Source organism: Scardinius erythrophthalmus (assembly GCF_964197995.2).
Source record: "Scardinius erythrophthalmus genome assembly, chromosome: 25".
In the NCBI taxonomy this organism is placed as follows: Eukaryota; Metazoa; Chordata; class Actinopteri; order Cypriniformes; family Leuciscidae; genus Scardinius; species Scardinius erythrophthalmus.
The window spans coordinates 9,836,100-9,858,525 of record NC_138245.1 but is presented as its reverse complement, the minus strand read 5'-3'; the positions used below and the strand labels follow the sequence as shown (position 1 = coordinate 9,858,525).

Here is a 22,426-nt window from a genome sequence, read left to right as displayed (position 1 = left end):
CGTCCATATGTTTTTTTTTTTTTTTTTTTTGAAGGTTGAATCAGAGGACAAATTTGAGCGTATTGGTGGCAGCTCTATAGGTGGTGGAACTTTTTGGGGTCTTGGAGCTTTACTCACAAAAACTAAGGTGGTTCATTTTGTGAATTTTTACTAGGAATTTCTGTTTATTCTTTATTTTTCATGCACTTACTTATTTTGAATTTCCATTCCCATTCTCCGTCTTAGAGGTTTGATGAACTTTTGCAGTTAGCTTCCAAAGGACAACACACAAATGTGGATATGCTTGTTAAAGACATCTATGGAGGTGCTTATGGGTCCCTGGGTTTAACTGGTGACCTCATTGCAAGTAGCTTTGGGAAATCAGCCACCACAGACAAAGGTAAAGTAATGATCATGTGCTTTGATTGTAACGAGAGGCAGTTTATTGTATGATCTGTTTTCCTCACCCAAGAAGAGTCATTTGACCCTTCACCCAGTGGGCAGTGTTATTATTGTCAAAAAAAGCCAAAGGTCTTTGGTTTCACAAAGGTGTGTATGAGGGAAATATAACAGAGACCTGCAGTGGTCTTTTGAAGGTCTAAAGTAATATAAAAACAAACAAGAGACCAGCAGAGTGTTTGGCTGGTGAATATGCCACAACGTACTTAACATCTTTATTATTACATATGCACTGTTTAGCACCATGTATTTAAATTAAGGAATAGTTTACTTGCAGGGTTTTTCCTGCTTTGAAAATATTTTGGCGACCACTAAAATTAATCTTTGTCCCGCCAAAGATTTATTTGATAATTTCATTTGATGATACCTGCCGTTCTGCAGTGCCGGTACCCGCTGATAGCAGGGTTCTTTAAAACTCTCCTGTGAAGAGCGTCAAAGGTTAATATTTACAACGTGTTTTTGCAGTGTTGAGCTTTGTAGCCAATCCACAGACATGTCTATGTCTGTTGAGCACGTGAATGCAATGGCCAATCATATGTTTAAGATAGTTAGAATCTGCTCAACACCGCTCAAAATAATTTTTTGTTCAACGCGAGTTCTGCACGTTGACGAATCCTTTCATTATAATGAAGTATAAATACGATGTCAATAAGAGATTTATGTGATAAGAGATTTCACAAGTGAAAGAGAATTTTACTTGCCCGACCGGATAAGTAGCTGATTACAACGTCAATAACAAAAAGTTATTAAAGTAGGGAATCACTAAAACGAGAGAATGGTTATCATTTTATTACATTTTTTGTAAGTTGTGATCGATAGTGGAAATGTCTATTACTGACGGTAACAAGTTTGCGCTGTTGAGGCTCGCGCAGCCTCTCGAGGAAACAAATGAGCGCAGCACACAGAGAAACTCTGTTAAAAACAGTAAAAATTCTCAATGTGGAGTATATTTTTAACGCATGATAGTTAAGCAACAACTGCTGTTTTCCTGAATACCATCACAATTGAAAATGTGACATTGATTTCATACAACAGTTCAGTAAACAGTTATAATTAAGTCACTTACATTTTAGACGCAATAGTGACTGTTTTTATACTTCAGGGGCCGGTTGCACCAGCTGTGCGTAAGTTATAACTTAGCCTAGTTTTGACGTAAATGGACACTAAGTAACGACTTGCGCACTTCTAAATATTTTTGCGTTGCACCATTAAACTTAGTTGAAGCGTAACTCTACGTATAAACTAAATATTTACGGCAGCCTCCGATCAGGAGTAACGGATGGAATAAAATATCAGACAGACTGAACTGCATCAATAAGCTCTTCTTTTACCTGACAGACTTCAATTCTTTAAACATATATGATTATTTATGCTGACATTTACACTCACTTACATTTTAAGAGAGAGAACATTATGTGAAAAGATTACTTTGTTAGCGGCTATCTTTAACACAAACCCATCCTAAACAGCACATCGCTGTGTGCATCGGTCCATGTTGTGCATGTCAAATATCAGTCATAAATCAATAAACGTAATTTTTTATGTTTTTTGTATCAATATTTATTTATTGATCCTTATTCATTTCATTTCAAATACAGTTTCTGAATGTTATTTACATATAAAAACACTTATGCTATTCATGATCAAGTATTTAATGGAAACGTATTTTTACCGTTAGTAACGTGAGGCAAAAGAATGAAGGATAAACTGAAATTCACAGCATTTCAACACAACATCTGCTCACGTATTTGAAGGATGCTATTGGATCATCGAGGCTAAACGTCATATTATGCGACTACGCATTACTTTATGGAGAGCTTACGACCTACTAGCTACGTTCTGCCTTACGAACAAATGGTGCAACGGAATAAAGTTCAGAGTTAGTTACAAACTAGCTAGTAGTTACTAAGCCTCTAGTGTGGACTTTACGTTCCAATTTAAGAAAGAACTTACGAACGGCTGGTGCAACCCTACCCAGAAGCGTAAATAGTTCCAAACAAAGATCACAGCAGAACCATAGCGCATCTCACAGGAACACTCAACGGTATTTTCATTACTGAATGAATCACTCATTTGAACAAATCGTTTGAAGAATGAATGACTCAATGACTGTCCTCAACCGCCACCTACTGGCGGCTTAGTGTTATGTTTAAATGTATCGTTCTTTCCAACGTTTCTTATTTGTATATTCAAAGATATTTAATACAATCTAATAACATTATTTAATGCAGTTGTAATTTTTCAGTGTAAATATTTAATTTGATCAGCCCTGCCTAGGGTAAAAGTAAAATGAAAGATAAAGCATACATTTAATAAGATTGGGGGGGAATGCCCTTTAAAGGTGCAGATATGACAATCTGCAGATTTGAATATACCAAAGCTGGTTGAACACTGATGAGAATGTTGCTTCAGAATAAATTATATTTACAACACAAATTATTAACCTTTTTACTCATACAAGTGAATGACACTTGTATGAGCACTGTGTGTGTGTGGATGACCGTGTTCGTCCGCCACCACTGAGACCATTTTTGACCCAGGAAAAACCCTGACGTGGCAGTTATAAGATCCCCCTTACTTAGATGGGCATTTTGTGTTTGTATGTATTACTTAAGAGTTCTCCAAAGAAGACATGGCAAAGAGCCTACTGCACATGATAAGCAATGACATTGGACAGCTGGCCTGCCTCTACGCCAAACTGCATAACCTTACCAGAGTCTATTTTGGAGGATTCTTCATTCGAGGACACCCCGTCACCATGCACACCATCACCTATAGCATCAACTTCTTCACTAAGGTCTCCAACCGTTACTTTTTAAATGTTCATAAGCTGTGTAATAACATATCGATAATGATTAAATGGCTTGCTGGAAAACGTGATCAGGTCAAACGTGCCATTCTGACCAGATATTTTGTTTATTTGATCATTGTCCCAGGCAACTGATTTCTATCATAGCTAGTTTAATGTGTCTCTTATTACTCTCTTTTATTTCTTATTGTATAATACAACAATGACTACATGTTATTTCTCACTTTCATGTTCAAGATAGAAAGCTCATAACATCCTGCTATGTTTTTCTGTGGATATTTTGGATAAAGAATTGGATTTATTTGTAGGGGGAGGTCCAGGCTTTATTTCTAAGACATGAAGGCTATCTTGGTGCTATTGGGGCCTTTTTGAAGGGGGCAGAAGAAGACAGTAAGTTATTGCCATATATACACAACAAAACTGTTTAGTACTTTCTCCAGAGAGTGTAGTTTGTGTTATAGACTTTTTTTTTTTTTTAGACCCTAACCAGTACAGCTGGGGAGAGAACTATGCTGGCAGCTCTGGTCTCATGAGTGTATCTCCAGAGTTAAATCCTGTGCAGCGAGCTCGTAGCGGAACGGTAAGTTGGCACAGAGAAGAGGCCCACTGTAAATTTGCTGCTGCAGTATTTTAATTTTTTTGATAGACAAAGTAGATTGTAGTTGGATTTATATGTTAAGTGCAGTATATTTGTAGATTTGGTCAACTGAGATGCATGCTACGTATCCTTCATGACCTATTTTGTGTTCTCCGTAATGTTCTCATTTCATCTCTTTTCTTTTTTTCTTCTCCATCCATCTTCCCCATCTATTCCATAACCTTTTGCCTCAGTTTTCAGTAAGTACTTTTCCATCCAGGATTTTCTTGGAGTTTTCTCTGGATGTTTTTTGCTTTCAAGAAATGCTCAATCTTTAGCTGTTGTGACAATCAGTGGTAGCATTATTATCTAAAAATACAAGAGTCTCGGAAGGTTATTTATCATTATTAATATGCGTGTGCTGCCATGGATATTACTCAGTGTGATGCATTTGGTTTTCATGAGTGCAAACGGTGCACATTAACAAGTAGTACATAAGAACTCTCCATCTTGTATGTTTGACAGTTGCTGTTGTGGGAAATGTCATAAAGGTGGCATTTTATTTGCACTGTTAGGACCCGTTCACACAGAACTTGTTTTTGCACTGTTTAAAAAAAAAAAATGCTTTCCAACTCAAACATGCATTAGATGGACGTATTTGACCATTGCGCCACTTGTGATTGCTGCTTTTTCAGTGTTGCATGCATTTGTGCCATGTTTTACAATGCAGAGCTAAGTTTAGCTTTTAAACACATTTCAAGACACTGCCTTCTTTTCCATTTAGGAGCACTGTGGTTCTGCATTGTGCTCTACTGTTTTGTTGCCTCTGTGAACAGCCCCTTAGAGTTACAACCACAAATAACAGTTAAAGGGGGGGTGAAACACTCAGTTTCAGTCAATCTCATGTTAATCGAGTACCTATAGAGTAGTATTGCATCCTTCATATCTCCAAAAAGTCTTTAGTTTTATTATATTTATAAAAGAAAGATAGGCTGTTCCGAGTCTTTCAGAAAAAAAACCGAGCGGCTGGAGGCGTGCCGTGTGGGCGGAGCGCCGATAGCTAACAACACACAGACATTTGAAGCAGTTTTACTCACGGTTCCAACGCACGACCGTTAACCTTTATCGTTGGGACTGCTCCATCCTTAAGCATTAGACGATCTGCAAATCCGGCGTCGAAGTGGGCCTTATTTATAAAACAATCATCGTCGAAATGCACTAGCAGCGAGCACAGAGCTTTGATGGGCGTACTGCTTTCGCTCTCTCGCTCGTCGTCGCTCTGGTCTACGGGTGCGCGCGCGCCCTTCCGGGAGAGTGCCCTTAGGACCCATATAAGGAAATTCCGCCCCATCTGACGTCACACATGCCCATACTCGAAAAAAACTTTCCGAAACTTGTGACAAACTGGAAGGAGTATTTTTGGCACAGAAATACTCCATCAAACGTACAACTTAATTTTTGAAACTTTGTCCCTGTTTAGCATGGGAATCCAACTCTTTAACAGTGTAAAAAAATCAGTATGCATGAAATAGCATTTCACCCCCCCTTTAAGTATGGCTAGTAAATAAAGTGCTGCAGAGATGACGTATTTTTGTTATCCAAAACTAGGAAACATGTTAGAATTTTAGCAACTTCCGGTTCCATCGTCCTGAAGCCAATATTTTTTTTAAATGGGTGTTTGGTTAAAGGGGACCTATTATGCAAAATTCACTTTTATAAGGTTTTTGAACAGATTGTGTGTCTACATTGTATGTAAACAACCAGTCTATAAAAAAATCCACCCACTCCCTTTTTTTAAATAATTCCCATAAATCATAAACAGTCTCTCCAAAAGAGCAGTTCCACAGTTCCCCCTACATTTACGTAAGAGTATGCGGAAGCCCCGCCCATGACTGGTGACGATCTGCCCTATTAGCATAGATACCACCCTGAGTGAGCCGCAGCAGTTCGCCATTTCTGTTTACTCGCTGAAGTAGCTGGTGATATACAATGTCTTACAAATATTCTGTTATTGGATGTACCAATGAACATAAGAGTCTCCATAGACTCCTCAAAATTTCGAATTTCAAATTTCATTTATGAAGGAAATGTGCCGAAAAAAATTGTTAAAGTGTTATGTATTTGCACAAATCTTTTTCGCCGGATCTTTTTTACACCGTGTCACAAGTGAGGGTCAGTTCAACGCTGGATTTGCCCAAAAGTTGTTTCTGAAATCTCTTTTAGTTTAACATGATGGTACATGCTAGTCGATGAGTTGAATCAACTTAACTCCACCACAACTACATAAATGTATCCACTAACCGTTCAGAAACATCCAGTTGCATTCTGAAAGATGTAACTTGATGAGTCTCTCCATCTGTGTCCGACTCTGGTTCGAACATGTGCTGAACACCACTACTAACATTTTGGCTACATGACATTCTCCAGTTTTGTTGTTGCCGGAGTATCTGAAGCACAAGCTGTAAAGGCTCCGCCCTCTTCTGGAAAGGGAGTTTAAAGAGACACACAAATCGGCTTGTTTTTGCTCACCCAAATAGGGGCAAATTTTACAAGCTATAATGAATGACCTGTGGGGTATTTTGAGCTGAAACTTTACAGACACATTCTGGGGACATCAGAGACTTTATATTACATCTTATGAAAAGGGGCATAATAGGTCCCTTTTAAAGGCCAGAAATAAAATCTGTGGTGAACCCAAGATCAATATATTTTCCTGTTTAATTCTACAATATAAAGTACATCAGTAAAACTCCCTTGTGATTTATTTTAATGCATTTAATTACTTCAGTCTTGAGCAAGTGGCAAAATGGGACTACATAGGTTGTTGAGGACAATAAAGTCGGCATGAAACGGAAGTTGCAATAGTATTTTCTTCAAGTGAAATTACTTCCCGATCAAGAAAAAAAATATAGGATGGGACTTGATTTTGTCTACTGGGAATTGATTGGGTTGTTATCTTTTGCTATTGCTGCGGTATCATGCGAGTGACAAAAAAAAAGATTTGTAAATTTTGATTTCATGGTGACTTTAAACATCACACTTAACAGGGAAACTCATTTACTCACTAGTATGTAGGGGTGGAACGGTACATGTATTCGTATTGAACCGAAACGGTACGGGCGTCACGGTTCGGTGCATGAATACACACGGAGAATACACGGTATAAAAATAAATAAAACTCGCGTGCAAATTAATTAATGTAATGCGGAACTACTGTTAGATACGCGGGTGCTTTAGGGACACCTAATCTGACGCACCGCCTTAGCTCTGAAGATCCGTGGCTATAATCATAGATATCATATATAAACGCTAGATGTCTCGTGCGCGCTGCTGGCCAATGGAGGGCGACGTTCGCGCGTGGCGGCCATCATGCCACAGGCAGCTTGCTCACTTGTTTAATGGTGCATGTACTTTTAAATAACCATAACTTGCTCAATTTTCAACCGATTTTCAAACGGTTTGGTTTATTATAAACGTCAGAGATGTAGCTATGACACTGCATACATACACTGCATACATATGAAAAATTATAACTTACATGTTCAAGCATTCGGAATTATAGCCACGTTAATAACGTTTGTAAGAAACCAAACCGTTTGTAAATCCGTCAAGATTTCAGTGAGATATGAGGATTTGTGTGCGTGCTGATCATTCACTTTACATTAAGCCTGCCTGTGACAAGATGGCCGAACGGTGATGCCGGAAGTGACTGCGCCATAAGACATCTAGCGTTTATATATGATATCTATGGCTATAATCAGAGCCCGTCTACGGAGAGCCTGCTCACTCCCTATTAAGCCCTGTTGTACCGAATTTTGGTTGTAGTACCACCAGAGTTCCACTGGGGGCGATCGCCATGAGTGCAAAATGAATGGGAGTCAATGGGGCTAGACGGCTAAATTTGTCTCTTTCACCCGATTGCCGTTGAGAAATCTCAGATCTGATTGTAGATTTTGCAAGTTCAACATGGGTTATGGGTTGAAAGTTGAATGAACGAGTACTTATGTCCTTTTGATTTCTTACAGGTTGAGTTGTTGTTGTCCATAACACGCTAGCATTCTGCTAATGAACGCTGATTGGTCAGTGAAGGACATTACGACCAGAGATCCCGCTTGATGGCATCGTGTCATCCGAAGCGGTACCAGAAACAAACAAAACAAAAACTCTTCTAGCACGTGTGTTTACCTGTGTCAGCTGTGTTGTCGATGTCTCGAGAGAAAAGAAAGTACAGAGCGCGAAAGCACCAAAGTGACTGAAGGATTGCCGTAAAGCCGTATCTCTGGTCGTACATGTGTATGACGTCATTGACACTTTAAAAGACTTTTTAAAGCAAATAAATGACTCTAAAAAATCTAACACCCAGCAATGTGTAATTTATTTGCATTTCCTTTCGAATACAACATTCAAATTACTGAACAAAAAATTATATCCTGTGAAAAGTGGATTTTTATTGGTATAGCGCCATAGACCTCCATTCATTCTGCACTCGTCCTGTGAGCGCCCTCATATGGAATCAGAGAGGAACTGCAACCAGTTCAGAAGCCGGAAGTGTACTGAGAGTGAAACTTCTCGCCATATTAGACATTCTCTGCTATAATCATAGACAGGCTAGCTATAATGGACAGGCTGCGATGTCAAGTTTGCAATGCTGGAATATGTTGTGTGTGTGCCTGCGTGCGTGTGTGTGTGTTGAGAGAGACGCGGGCGCGATCGAACAGTTGAAACATAAAAACATACTCAGTCATTTTGTTCATAGGACAACATTCAAACTGCAAAATGTTTACTTATATTTGTGTACACTCGCAATACAACACAACATTGTGCTTTTGTCAAACTGTAAACTCTTGTCAAACTGTAACCTACAACTGTCACCCAACACAGTAAGTTACACATTCTACATTGATTAAAAGAAAATCTAATTTGTGTTTAATAGTAGTATTATTTTATACAGAAATAAATTATCTATAATTCAGATGAGAATAAAGTTAGTGTTAATTAAAATTAAGGAAAACAAATTGATCTGAAATATAGCTAATTAATTTTAAATTCATTCAGGTACAATTACCAATCATATCTCAAGGTCTTTTTGTCTTTTTATTAATTTAATTAATAAACTAATTATATAAAACTATTGTCAATGCACTACAAATAAACTGGTTCTATGCCTTTACTTTATTAATAAAAGTTATTCAAAAAATACAAGGCATTGTTAAACTTAAGACATTTATTTTCCTTTGGTGGTACAGCCTACAGACAATGCACAATAAAAAAAAAAATGCCTTCTACATTTTTGTTTTGCTTTTCCCTCCATTGTACCGAACTCCTACCGAACCGTGATGTCTGAACCGAGGTATGAACCGAACCGTGACTTCTGTGTACCATTCCACCCCTACTAGTATGCTTTCACAGCCTTGTTGTGTTTTATAATTGTGCTCTTACAAACTATTCTAACTCAGACTTTCAGGTAAAATGTTTTTTTTTAAATAAAGACTGAAAGTGTTGTTGGAAGCTGTTATTGTTTTAACCTTTTCTTGGTTTCACCATCATTTCTGTTGAGGATGTATTGCAGTTCCTTTGCAGATGAATGCACAAATTGCCATTTAGTACATTGTGGGTACTTACTTACTATTCCTACATTGTCTCCAGTTCGACATGTTGGAGATGGACCGCCTGGAGAGGCAGCTAGTGAACCTTCCACTGCTGCAGGACCCAACCTCTTATATTCCAGACACAGTGGACTTGACTGAGGATGCTTTGTCTCGGAATTACTGGCTTTTCTGCTTTGAGGATGCATTGGATGGGGTGAGGCTTTGAGGCTAATTTGCTATGTTAACTTCTAAGAAAATAAGTATATAGGTCTCACAACTCAGCCTGAAGGCCAGTAAACTTTACAGCTTATTCTGAACAACAACCACCCACTGGGATTTTCTGACCGTCATGTAAAGCGACTAACAATGTGTTTAATCTGAAACAATAATTGACCAGTATAGGGAAAAATAGCATAGCTGTGTCCTTCTGTGAACAGTGTCCTTCTATAAACTTCTATGAAGACATTGGTTAGCTGGTTCAGGTGTGTTTGATTAGGGTTGGAGCTAAACTCTGCAGGACAGCAGCTCTCTAAGACTGAACCTGTCTACCCCTGGCCTAGACTTTCAATAGATGGACAAAAAAGAAATAAAAAAAATATCTATATGACACTATGCAGCGTTTTTCCCCGTGGTATTGGAAATGGTATTGAATATCGATACTTTTCAAGGTATCGTATCGAAGCTAGAAATTCCAGTATCGTGACAACACGCATGTAATAAATTGTTTATATATTTGAAAGCATTGAATCACTATCGAATCGCAGTTCATTTGATTCCTAGCATTTTAAATAAATAAAAAAAAGTGAAAGGCGAAAAAGGCGACAGTGGCAAGGAACCAAAACTCCATTGAGTGACAGAATGGAGAAAAAAACCTTGGGAGAAACCATGCTCTGGAAGCATCTCTTTCAGTAGCTTAGACAGAGTAGGGTCTAACATGTTGTTGATTTCGATGATTTAACGAGTTTAGACAATTCTTCCTCTCCTATTGCAACAATGAATGGAATTTTCCCTCAGGGAGACTACAATGCACTGCCTGATGCAATACTGTAGTAGACGGTTGCATTGTTATAATTTTCTCTCCAAAAAGATCAATCTTTTAAGTAAAGAAGTTCATAAAGTCGTTACTGCTATGCTCTTTGGAAACTTCAGAAGTAGAAGCTTTATTTCTTGTTAATTTAGCCACTGTATCATATAAATAACTAGGGTTGTGTGTAGGGCTGGGGAAAAAATCGATTTGATTTAAAAATCGAGTTGGTAGGTCAAATCGATTCATATTTTAAAAAAAATTGATTTTTTAGATTTTTTTTCTCCCCCTCTTCTATATAGCGTACAATACATACATTTTGCATTCGCCAAATCTTCCTTCAGGGTTTCCGTAGAACGCTCCCTGCGACGCAGCCCTCGATGCTTCACGACATCACGACAAAAAGACTAGCATGTTTAATTTTTTAACGGTCCTCCACGACTACGGCGCGCGAGTGAGTGAGTGAGTGTGTGTGTTCGCGAGTGAGTGAGTGAGTGAGTGAGTGAGTGAGTGAGTGAGTGAGTGAGTGAGTGAGTGAGTGAGTGAGTGAGTGAGTGAGTGAGTGAGTGAGTGAGTGAGTGAGTGAGTGAGTGAGTGAGTGAGTGAGTGAGTGAGTGAGTGAGTGTGTGTGTGAGTGTGTGTGTGTGTGTGTGTGTGAGAGAGAGAGAGAGAGAGAGAGAGAGAGAGATAGAGAGAGAGAGATAGAGAGAGAGAGAGAGAGAGTGCATGTATGTGAGTGAGTGTGTATGTGCGAGTGAGTGTGTGTGTGTTTGCGCGAGTGAGTGAGTGAGTGTGTGTGTGTGTGTGTGTGTGTGTGTGTGTGTGTGTGTGTGTGTGTGTGTGTGTGTGTGTGTGTGTGTGGGCTATGTGAGTGAGCTTGTGTAGCCTATATGTGCGAGTGAATGAGTGTGTGAGACGGCTCGCGATGACTGGTCGTAAAACAACGTGTAGTCTGACATGTTTCTTGTCCACGACATGACAAGATTTTTAGGAGTCAAAATCGTGTAACCTGACAGTGACTATCGTAACAGACAAACAAAATTTTGTTTATGTTGATGCACTTTAATTAAATACAATAAATATATATATTTGTAAAATATATTTACAGTTCTCAGTTATTTTGTTTTAAATGGGGGGGAAAAAATCGAATCGAATCATAAATTGAGTTTTCTATAAAAAAATCGCCCAGCTCTAGTTGTGTGTTTTCTTCTAAGAGAGTCGAAAAATAAGCAGATCTAGCAATTTTTAAGGCCTTTCTGTACGCAATTGTGCTCTCTCCACAAAATTCGAAAAACGTCTAGTTTTGTTTTCTTCCAGTTGCGCTCCATTTTTCTGGCTGCTCTTAAGGGCCTGAGTGTGCTCGTTGTACCACGGGGTTGGACTATTTTCTTTAATCTTCTTCAAGCGCAAAGGAGCAACTGTCTCTAAAGTGCTGGAAAAGAGAGTCAAAAGTTTGTCGCAATATCGAGTTCTTTTAAGCTATCTGGGATGCTGAGGAGATTAAACTGATCAGGAATATTATTAATAAAGCAATCTTTAGTGGCAGAAGTGATAGTTCTAACATATTTGTAACATGGAGTCGGCTTTGCAACCTTGGCTAAATGGAGTATACTCGAGACTAGATAACAATCTGAGCTGTCATCGCTCTGCTGCAGAATTTCAAAGGCATCAACATTGATTCCATGTGACAATTTTAGATCTAAAGTATGATTATGACAATGAGTGGGTCCTGACACGTGTTGTCTAACTCCAATAGAGTTCAGAATGTCTCTAAATGCCAATCCCAATACGTCTTTTTCGTTATCTACATGTATATTAAAATCACAAAAAATTAGGACTTTATCTGCAACCAGTACTAACTCCGATAAAAAAATCTGCAAATTCTTTGATAAAGTCTGTATGGGGCCCTGGTGGCCCGTATACAGTAGCTAGCACAAATGTCAAGGGGGATTTATCATTTACACTAGATAGTGTTACATTAAGCACCAACACTTCAAAAGAATTATATTTGAAAGTAGACTTCTCAGTAATTCTGAAGATATTACGATGAATTAATGCAACACCTCCCCCTTTTCCTTTCAGACGTAGCTTGTTTTTATAACAGTAATCTTGGGGGGTGGACTCATTTAAAGTAATGTAATCGTCTGGTTTGAGCCAGTTTTCTGTCAAACACAGCACATCTAGATTATAATCTGTAATCATATCATTAACAATTTTGAAGTAAGGGATTGAATATTCAGCAACCAGAGCTTTATCATTTGTTCATCTCTATTAGATCTATTTTTTATTTGTTGAACATCAATTACATTTTTTCCCTTAAATGGGTTTGGGAGTTTTTTGTATTTCCTAGTTTGTGGAACAGACACAGTCTCTATATGATGATATCTAGGTGTAAGAGTCTCTGTGTGATGGGATTTATCTGACCTCTGTGACATTAGACAGCTAGTAGATGGTCTGTTTAGCCAGTCTGTCTGCTTCCTGACCTGGGCCCCAGAATTACATAGTCAAGGATCAACTCTGAGACTGTGTGCCATATTACTAGACAGACGAGCAGCACCATTCCAGGAGGGATGAATACCATCTCTTTTCAACTGGTCAGGTCTACCCCAAAAACTTTTCCAATTGTTTATGAACCCTATATTATTTTGCGGACACCACTTAGACAGCCAGCCATTGAGTTAGGACAGTCTACTTACTATCTCATCACTCCGGCGAACAAGAAGGGGGCATGTAAAGGGAACTGTAGTGTATTGAGTTGTATGTAAACTCAATACACTACAGGAATAAGCACTGTTTGGACACTCTAGAGATTAACTCTGAGTTAGTTTTTTGTTGGCAAGTTCATTGTCCAAAAGACCTGTGTTCACAGAGTTTGGTAGTTCATATTGTGCAGTAAACCAAAAGAACACTGTTGTCCCGACTCTTTTTTTGTGTTGTTTGAACGGTATCAAAACACAGCTGGAACCACTGACAGTGAAAACTCTTCACATGTGCTCTCAATCATAACCGCTACTGAATATCTGAACACAAACAATGATTAAATGCACCGTGGCAGATCTTATTCTGTCTGTCCTCCAAAATGTAATCAAATATATCTGCATGTGTAAACTAACTGTCTAAGCAAAAGAAATTTGTTCTCAAGATGAATAGGTTGCCACCACTGCACAATTCTTAGAAATGACATACTCTTTAGTCTCTTGTAGGAGGCATGATAAATAATTTTCCATCCAAATTCTGTTATCATTATCATAGTTTAGTCTGTTTGGAGTATGTAGGTCAAATGACTTTTGTTCATATTTTCTGTGCTCGTTTTGTCAGTTTGACCTAAAGCCAACATGTCCGCCCATGGTGCTGGACATCCTGACTTTGTAGAAAGTAGGCTATAGTTGAAGATAGTTCAGCAGTGAAAAAATACAAGAAATGTGTATGACTGAATTTTAGTATATTTAGTATATTTTGCACATTATATATTTTTTGCATAAAATAAATTATAGGATTATTGATGACTTTGGCCTTTTTTATACCCTAATAGGGCAATGTATCCTGGAAGATACAACTCATAAAATCCAAACTACATCAAATATTTAAAAAAAAATCCTTTTTTTATTTAAGTCCAGATGATATAAAAAGTGTCATGATTTTTTTTTTTTTTTTTTTTTTTTTTTTTTGCTGATCATTTTCCACTCTTGCCTATTTAAAGGGATACTCCACTTTTTTTTGGAAATAGGCTCATTTTACAACTCCCCCAGAGTTAAACGGTTGAGTTTTATCATTTTCGAGTCCATTCAGCCGATCTCCGGGTCTGGCGGCTGATATGGCTAGGAACTATACTCTAATTCCTGCGTAATAATCAAGAAACTTTGCTGCCGTACCATGGGTGCAGCAGGCGTAATGATATGACGCAGCATAATGATATGACGCAGCCTAGAAAATCGCAACTTTACATTTTCCGTCGGTCTTAGTACACTATGTAACTACAGAAGAGTCAAGTTTTAAATAGGAAAAATATCTAAACTCTGGTAATTTTTTTGAGAGAGATGCTAATGGTCTTGTCCGATTCAATGATATGCTATGCTAAAAGTGGTACCACCAGACCCGGAGTTCGGCTGAATGGATTCGAAAACGGTAAAACTCAACTGTTTAACTCTGGGGGAGTTGTAAAATGAGCCTATTTCCAAAAAAAGTGGAGTATCTCTTTAAGGGTTACATTTACAGAAACCACTTCAGACGATTCAGTGCGTGCAGGGAACTGAACAATCAATTCAAATTGATCGCAAACCAATTCATTCATTTTTTCCAACTTGTTTGATCAAGTCTTTGAACAGAATCGACTCAAAAGAGTGATTCATTTGTGAATGGCTCATCGCTCATGCCACAGAAAAAAGCTTGGAATAACTGTACGTATTTCTTAACATTAAGACTTAAGTTGATTTATCCACATTTTAATATGCTCTCGTTCATAGAGATTTTTAGATGGATACCGTGGCTCTTTAGATTGGGTAGAATCTGCAATCTCTGGCCCAGTTTGTTTGCTGGATGCAATATGCTGTGTTTCCTGCCAACTGGCATCCTGGCAGTGGGTAAGAACTTGCAGTGGGTAAGATCACTCAGATCAAAATAAAAACAGACATTCCAACACGGAACGCACATTTCAAAGTAAAATAACTGGCTGTAGAAGTGTTTTTCAGAGAAACGAGTATGTGAACTAAATATCTGCAAACATATTATGGTATTTTTATGCTTTAGTAGAGTGAAAAAGTTACATACAGCACCTTTAAAGTAAAAGTTCCCAGTTTTAAATCTACTCTTAAAAGTACATGTATTTTGTTACTACCCACCTCTGATTAGGAGTGATAGCGCAGTTTTCTAATAGGCTACATGAATTAGGCTTTTGCATGAGTGTATTAAGGCAATAGCCTTGTGGGCAGCATATCAACATGTACCACAGCTGTGCCACAGGCGATCCGGAGTTTGTGTCCTGGCACGAGTATCAGGCTTTTCAAACCAACATCATAATTTTGTCTCTAGTTTAATATTTGTCAATAATACATATTTTTTAAATGTACATTTATTGATTTGAAACAACTTTCGAAGCTTTATTCATTATCTGCCATTTTTATTAGTAGGTCTAGTAAGCTGTTTATTTTTAATTGATACTTAATGACTACAACATTTAAAAAATTTGCTCTTAACCGATGTTGGCCAACAGCAATAAATTATTGAAATTGCCCGACAGCATAAATTAAGAACAGAATTTTTTCTTTGCCTCTCTCTAGCAGACACACTGTATTTCTTTCAGCAAGTTGCTTTGTCTCCCTAGCTGATACACGCCAGGTCTCTCTTGTATAGGTAATAAAATTAAACATTTCAGGGAAGAAAGAAACGCATATTTGCCGCTGCGTGTCATCCACACCAATTACAAAAAAACTAACTGTAAATTATTTAGCCTTTTTTCATTAAAAGGATCTGAATGCTTTGTTGAATTCACCTTGCAATAAAAATAACAATAAAAATAATAAAATACAAATCGAATAAAAGAGCTCTTTATATCTCCTTCTCCACTCGCATTCGTTTCAGGGATGCTTTCCTCAACAGTTCATGTTTAGGTAATCATAATACACTGCTCAAACATTCTAAACCCTACAAAACAAATTGAAACACTTGGATTGAACAATGGATTTTTTTTATTTTTATGTAAAACCTTTAAATCCATTACAATATTTGTAACTTAGGATACATTTAGCCTGAAACGAACTTTGCCTTTGCCTGCTCTGTAAGTTAAAACTGATCGTCAGGCAGGCAATCGACACTCTACGTATGAAAGACACATTTATATTGTCATGCACCCCCACTGTGAAGCTACTGAACTGTCCCTTCCAACCCCCATATCTGTGATTGAGCGTCTGAGGCTGACTACTAAAAACAAAGTGAAGTCGCATCAGAACAATTCATACTTAAATAGCTATTCTAAACATTAGGCTAACATTATTAAAGCAATTTACCTTCAGGCTGAAGGTAAAAATTCAGAACTATTAGAGATTGTTAAAGGTGTTCCTCAAGGATCTGTGTTGGGGCCTCTTTTATTTACTATATACATAAACAGTCTTGATTATGATATTCAGGATGCTAATTTTCACTTTTGTGCAGATGATACTGTCATGTATTGTGGTGCACCTTCTAAACAGCAAGCCTTGCTTAAGCTTCAAGTGGCTTTTGATGTCATTCAGTCACGACTTCATACACTTGTTCACAAACTTGTTCTGAATGTAGATAAAACGAACCTCGGTTCTCTCTAGAGAGGGAACGAGTGTTGCGTAAGTTTAGCCTATGCTACAGGAAAACTCCTTTTCTCGAGAATACTGAAGCAAAAAATTATCCTTTAATTTTTAGAATGTAAAACGCATTTGCTTCAGCAGACAGACATAGGCGATACAGCTCGCGCGCCTATTGGCTGCTCTGCGGCAAATGCTGCAACCTATCAGTGCGTCTTGGCATGACTCCAGCGCCAATGGGAAGCCTTCCCGCGCTGTCGTCATAGCCCGCCAGAACAGGGTGTGGCTTCGCCTATAAAACCCCACTGCACAGGTTGCACAAGTGATTTCAGTCGACTAGAAGCGAAAACCAAAGTGCAGCACAAGCACGGCAGGCTACGCAACACTCGTTCCCTCTCTAGAGAGAACCGAGGTTACGTTAGTAACCGAGTGTCGTTCTCTTACGAGAGTTCTCTCGCGTTGCGTAAGTTTAGCTTATGCCACGGGAACCCTATGTAAAACACTGTGCGTGCTGAATTTCAAACACTTATGTCCCAAGGGCAGTGCCCGGGGCTCATGTAAAGTGAAGCAATCACAGCGGCATAACAGGGCGGGACGACTCGGTGTTATGAGATAGGTGCATTAACGTGTATACATACAGTTAAGGCAGTATGACCACCTTTAAACTGCGTAGGCCACAGGACTTGCAGTATATCAACAGTCTAGTCAATCCGAGTTGGGTAGACAACGTTAATATAGCATTATCAGACTGAGCGCAGTCTGGCCTGTAATGCGGGTACTTCCAGGTTATGAAACCTTACAAATGTAGACCACGAGGCCCAGCCTGCTGCCATACAAATGTCATGGATAGAAACCCCACTTGACCATGCCCACGACGAGGCCATGCCCCTAGTCGAGTGGGCCCTCACCCCCAAAGGGCAGTTTAGACCCTTGGATGCATAAGCTGACGCGATAGCGTCCACTATCCATCTGGACAGGGTCTGTTTCGAACACTGTTCATCTGGACAGGGTCCCTTTAATGCGGCCACCGAACGAAGCGAAAAGCTGCTCCGATTGCCTGAAAGCAGCGGAGTGCTCCACATTTATCCTTAATGCCCTCACCGGGCAGAGAAGGTTAACCCCTGCCTCACTATCAGACATAGGGAGGGCCGAGAGGGAGATAACTTGTGCTCTGAAGGGAGTCGTAAGCACTTTAGGGACATAACCGTGTCTTGGTTTGAGGATGACCTTAGAGTCATTAGGCCCAAATTCCAAGCACGTAGCGCTTACTGAAAGCGCGTGCAGGTCGCCCACCCGTTTTACTGAGGCTAGCGCCAGCAGAAAAGCGGTTTTAAACGATAGGTATTTTAACCCTACCGTGTGCAGAGGTTCAAACGGTTCGCCCTTCATGGCCTCGAGGACCGTAGAAAGGTCCCAAACCGGAACCGAGGGTGGCCGAGGAGGATTCATCCTCCTAGCACCCCTTAGGAAACGAATTATGAGGTCGTTCTTTCCTAACGACTGGCCACTTGCAGGGTTTGTGAATGCTGCTATAGCCGCCACGTACACTTTAAGCATGGAAGGGGTTCTCCCGCTGTCCAACAGCTCTTGTAGGAAAGAAAGAACCACCGTTACCTCCCCTTTTAGCGGGTTTAAATCATGAGCTGAGCACCACTCAGCAAACTCTGACCATTTAGAGTTGTAAAGCCGTCTAGTAGACGGAGCTCTTGCCTCTGTGACCGTGTTCAGCACTCCCTCTGGGAGGTGCAGTGGTGGTAGTTGATCGCCCACACATGCAGAGCCCACAGCTCGGGGTATGGGTGCCAAATCGCTCCCTGGGCCTGAGACAACAGGTCTTTCCTCAGCGGAATCGGCCATGGAGCCGCGCTCTCTAGTTCTACCAGTTCTGGGAACCAGACTTGATTTTCCCATAGCGGAGCTATGAGAAGTATCGAGCATTTGCTCTCCCTGAGTCGATTGATTACCTGTGGTAACAGAGCGACCGGGGGAAAAGCATACAGCGGGCGTCTGGGCCAGGTTTGGGCCAGCGCGTCCATCTCTTTCGAGAAGAACATTGGGCAGTGAGCGTTGGCTTGCGACGCGAACAGGTCTACCTCTGCTCTGCCGAAAACGTCCCAGATATTTCGCACCGTGAGGGGGTGCAGGGACCACTCTCCTGGGGAGAACTTTGCCCTGGATAGCATATCTGGGCCCACGTTCAGGACGCCCGGCACGTGCGCCGCTCTCAGCGAGCGCAGATTGTGCTGGCTCCATATGAGGAGGCGCTTTGCTATTGCAAAGAGGCTCCGGGATTTGAGGCCGCCCTGGCGATTTATGTAGGACACCACTGACGTGTTGTCTGTTGTGACTAGAACGTGTTGGTTCCTCAGTGCAGGGAGGAAGAACTGAAGGGCATTCTCGACCGCTTTCATCTCTAGACAGTTTATGTGGAGACGCTTTTCTGCGTTTGACCACAGGCCCATAGAAGGTCTCCCTTCGTATAGGGCGCCCCAACCCGTGTTGGACGCATCTGTCGAGACCACTTTGATTCGTGAAGCGATGCCCAGGTTCACGCCTGACTGGTACCAGCCGGGTCTCGTCCACGGTTTCAGGGCGGAAACGCATGTCTGATTCACCGTGAGACGGAGCAGACCTGAGGTCCATGCTCGCGCTGGTACTCGCCGTCTCAACCATAGTTGAAAAGGGCGCATATTCATCAAACCCAACTGTAGTACTGACGAGGCTGAGGCCATGAGACCCATCATCCTCTGGAACACTCTGAGGGGGAGATTTTTCCCCACAGTGAATGTCGCTGCCAGGCGCTTTATCACTGCCGCGCGTTCTCGCGTCAGGCGTGCCACCATACAGTTGGAGTCCAGTTCTATCCCAGAAAGGAAATTTTCTGGCTGGGGAGTAGAATGCTTTTGGCCCAGTTGACTCTGAGACCCAACTGCTCGAGATGGGTCAGCAGTAGTGTTCTGTGTAACACCAATTCTTCTTTTGACTGTGCTATAATTAGCCAGTCGTCCAGATAGTTCAGGACTCTCACGCCCCTTCGCCTGAGGGGCGCGAGGGCCGTGTCCATGCACTTCGTAAATGTACGAGGTGCAAAAGACAGGCCGAAGGGAAGAACGGTGTACTGATAAGCCCGGCCCTCGAAGGCGAACTTCAAGAAGGGCCTGTGACGGGCTGCTATTTGGATCTGAAAATAAGCATCCTTCAGATCCACTGATATAAACCAGTCCCCGGGTCGAATTCGAGCGAGAATTTGTCTGGTTGTAATCATTTTGAACGAGTGCTTCACCAGCGCTTTGTTCAGGTGCCTGAGATCTAGTATAGGGCGGAGCCCGCCATCCTTCTTTGGTACTAAGAAGTAACGGCTGTAAAACCCCGACTCGCTTCCTGCCGAGGGGACTGCTTCCACAGCCACAGTCTGTTGCGCTCCTCAAGTCCGTCACGCACTCCGCAGATGGGCCAACCTCGTCCAGTGACCAGAGAAGGTTGGCTTGGTGGATCTGCAAAACGGCCATGGTATGCAGAGCGGAGGCAGCTTGACCGGCGGCGGCGTAGGCGCGACCGATCAGCGTTGAAGTCGTTCGGCAGGCTTTAGTGGGTAGGCTCGGCTTGGACCGCCATCCCGCAGAGGGCGGGCACAAGTGAGTCGCTACCGCTTCCTCGACGGGAGGAACACAAAGATATCCCCTGTCTTTCGCGCCGTCAACCGCGGAGAGCGTCGAAGAGACAGAGGATTTTAGCCTGGCTGAGAACGGAGCTCCCCAAGACTTGGAGAGCTCATCATGCAGTTCGGGGAGGAAGGGAGCGGGCCTCGAAACAGGTGCAGAGCGGTGTCCAGGCAGAAAGCAGCCATCCAACCTGTTAGGCACGGGCTCCTTGGGCGTTGACCACTCGAGGCCGAGGTCTTCTACGGCCTTAGTGATAAGACGGAGAAGTTCGGCGTCGACAGAAGCCCTCACGCTGAATTCCTGCGTCGACGGGGGGGGGTCAGGGATGGACCAGCCCTCACTCTCAGACGCCAGAATCGAACAGCTGTCGTCCTCCGCGATGTCCCGCTCAATCTCGTCGGGCGCCGCGACAGCGGGGCGTTGGCCGTCGAGAAAAGAGACTGGGGACTCAGAGAAAGAGGCTCGTGGGGACGCCGCCGGCGAGTGCTCTTTCACAGAGACTTCTGGTGGCCTTTGTGAGCGGCGCTTTTTACGGTGCGGCCCAGCAGAAGGCGTAGAGATAGCGGTTTTGATGGCGAACAAAGCCTGTCGAGCCCGCAGGGTCGAGAGAGGCAAAGATTTGCACTCATGGCAGCCGCCCTCGGCGAGCGCGTGATCCGCGTGGTCCTTTCCCACGAGCCGCAGGACATGATGGGCATTGAAAAATGCCTTAGCTCTTTTAGAGGAAAAAGAAACGTGCGTGTCGCAGCGGCGAACACACATGGAGAGATTGTAAAAGGATATGAGCGCCGGGAGCGCAGCAGGTACGGCGAGCGAAGGTGGCGAATATCCAGCCGGGTCCTTGACTCGAGCTCGTCCCGCTGATATGCTGATCGACGGCATTGCTTCTCTCTCTAGATCCAGCGAAGTCCTTCGCTGAAGGAGACGAAATCACTTGTGCAACCTGTGCAGTTGGGTTTTATAGGCGGAGCCACACCCTGATCTGGCGGGCTATGACGACAGCGCGGGAAGGCTTCCCATTGGCGCTGGAGTCATGCCAAGATGCACTGATAGGTTGCAGCATTTGCCGCAGAGCAGCCAATAGGCACGCGAGCTGTCTTGCCTATGTCTGCCTGCTGCAGCAAATGCGTTTTACATTCTTAAAATTAAAGGATAATTTTTTGCTTCAGTATTCTCGAGAAAAGGAGTTTTCCCGTAGCGTAAGCTAAACCTACGCAACACAAGAGTACTCTCGTAAGAGAACCAAAATTATGTTATTTTCAAGCTCGAAAAAGGTAGTAGACTATCTTATTCCTCTCCAGACTTTACGAGGTAATGTGATTGAGTTAGTAAAAGAGTATAAATATCTTGGCTTCATTATTGATGATACATTATCTTTTGGCTCTCACATAAAAAATAAAAAATAAAGCTTGGGTTTTATTTTAGAAACAAGTTTTGTTTTTCATTTAATGTAAGAAAAAGGTTAGTTTCTACTACTTTTTTGCCTGTACTTGATTACGGTGTTGTGGTGTATCAATTTGCTGCTTCTCATCTTGTCTCCTCTTTGGATGCCGTTTATCATAACGCTTTAAGATTTATATCAGATTGTAAACCTTTAACTCATCATTGTATATTGTATAACAGAGTAGCCTGGCCCTCTCTGTCCATTAGAAGGAAAATTCACTATTACCTAATTATTTATAAAACTATTCTGGGGTTGTTGCCTTTGTATCTAGGTTGTCTAATTTAAAAGAAAAGTGTTGGGAAATATTCCCTCCAGTCTGAAAACTGTTTTACTCTTTCTGTTCCATTTGTAAGAACTGAACTGGGAAAAAGGGCTTTTATGTATGCAGATCCATTTGAATGGAATCTACTCCAATCGAAATTGAAATTACAAACTCTGGTGCCTATGGAACATTTTAAATCTATTATTCGGTCACTAGAAGAAGACTCGATGTTCAATTGTTTTTAAGTGTTTTAATTTTATATTTGTTGTTTTGATCTGTAAGTTTGTGATTGTAACTGCTGTCCATTCTTGGCCAGGACACTCCTGTGAAAGAGATTTTTAATCTCAGAG

At 41.3% G+C, this 22,426-nt stretch overlaps 1 protein-coding gene across 10 annotated transcripts in view; it reads left to right on the top strand.

Annotated features, from left to right (window-relative positions):
• pank4 (pantothenate kinase 4 (inactive)) overlaps positions 1-22,426 on the top strand; it is a 50,866-nt gene that overhangs the window by 6,627 nt on the left and 21,813 nt on the right. For all 10 annotated transcript variants that reach the window (XM_081357824.1, XM_081357825.1, XM_081357822.1 and 7 more), the window contains 6 exons: positions 35-127; positions 226-379; positions 3,054-3,235; positions 3,556-3,637; positions 3,727-3,827; positions 9,471-9,626. In XM_081357824.1, the coding sequence (XP_081213950.1) occupies positions 35-127; positions 226-379; positions 3,054-3,235; positions 3,556-3,637; positions 3,727-3,827; positions 9,471-9,626 (768 nt within the window). The remainder of the gene's footprint in view (positions 1-34; positions 128-225; positions 380-3,053; positions 3,236-3,555; positions 3,638-3,726; positions 3,828-9,470; positions 9,627-22,426) is intronic.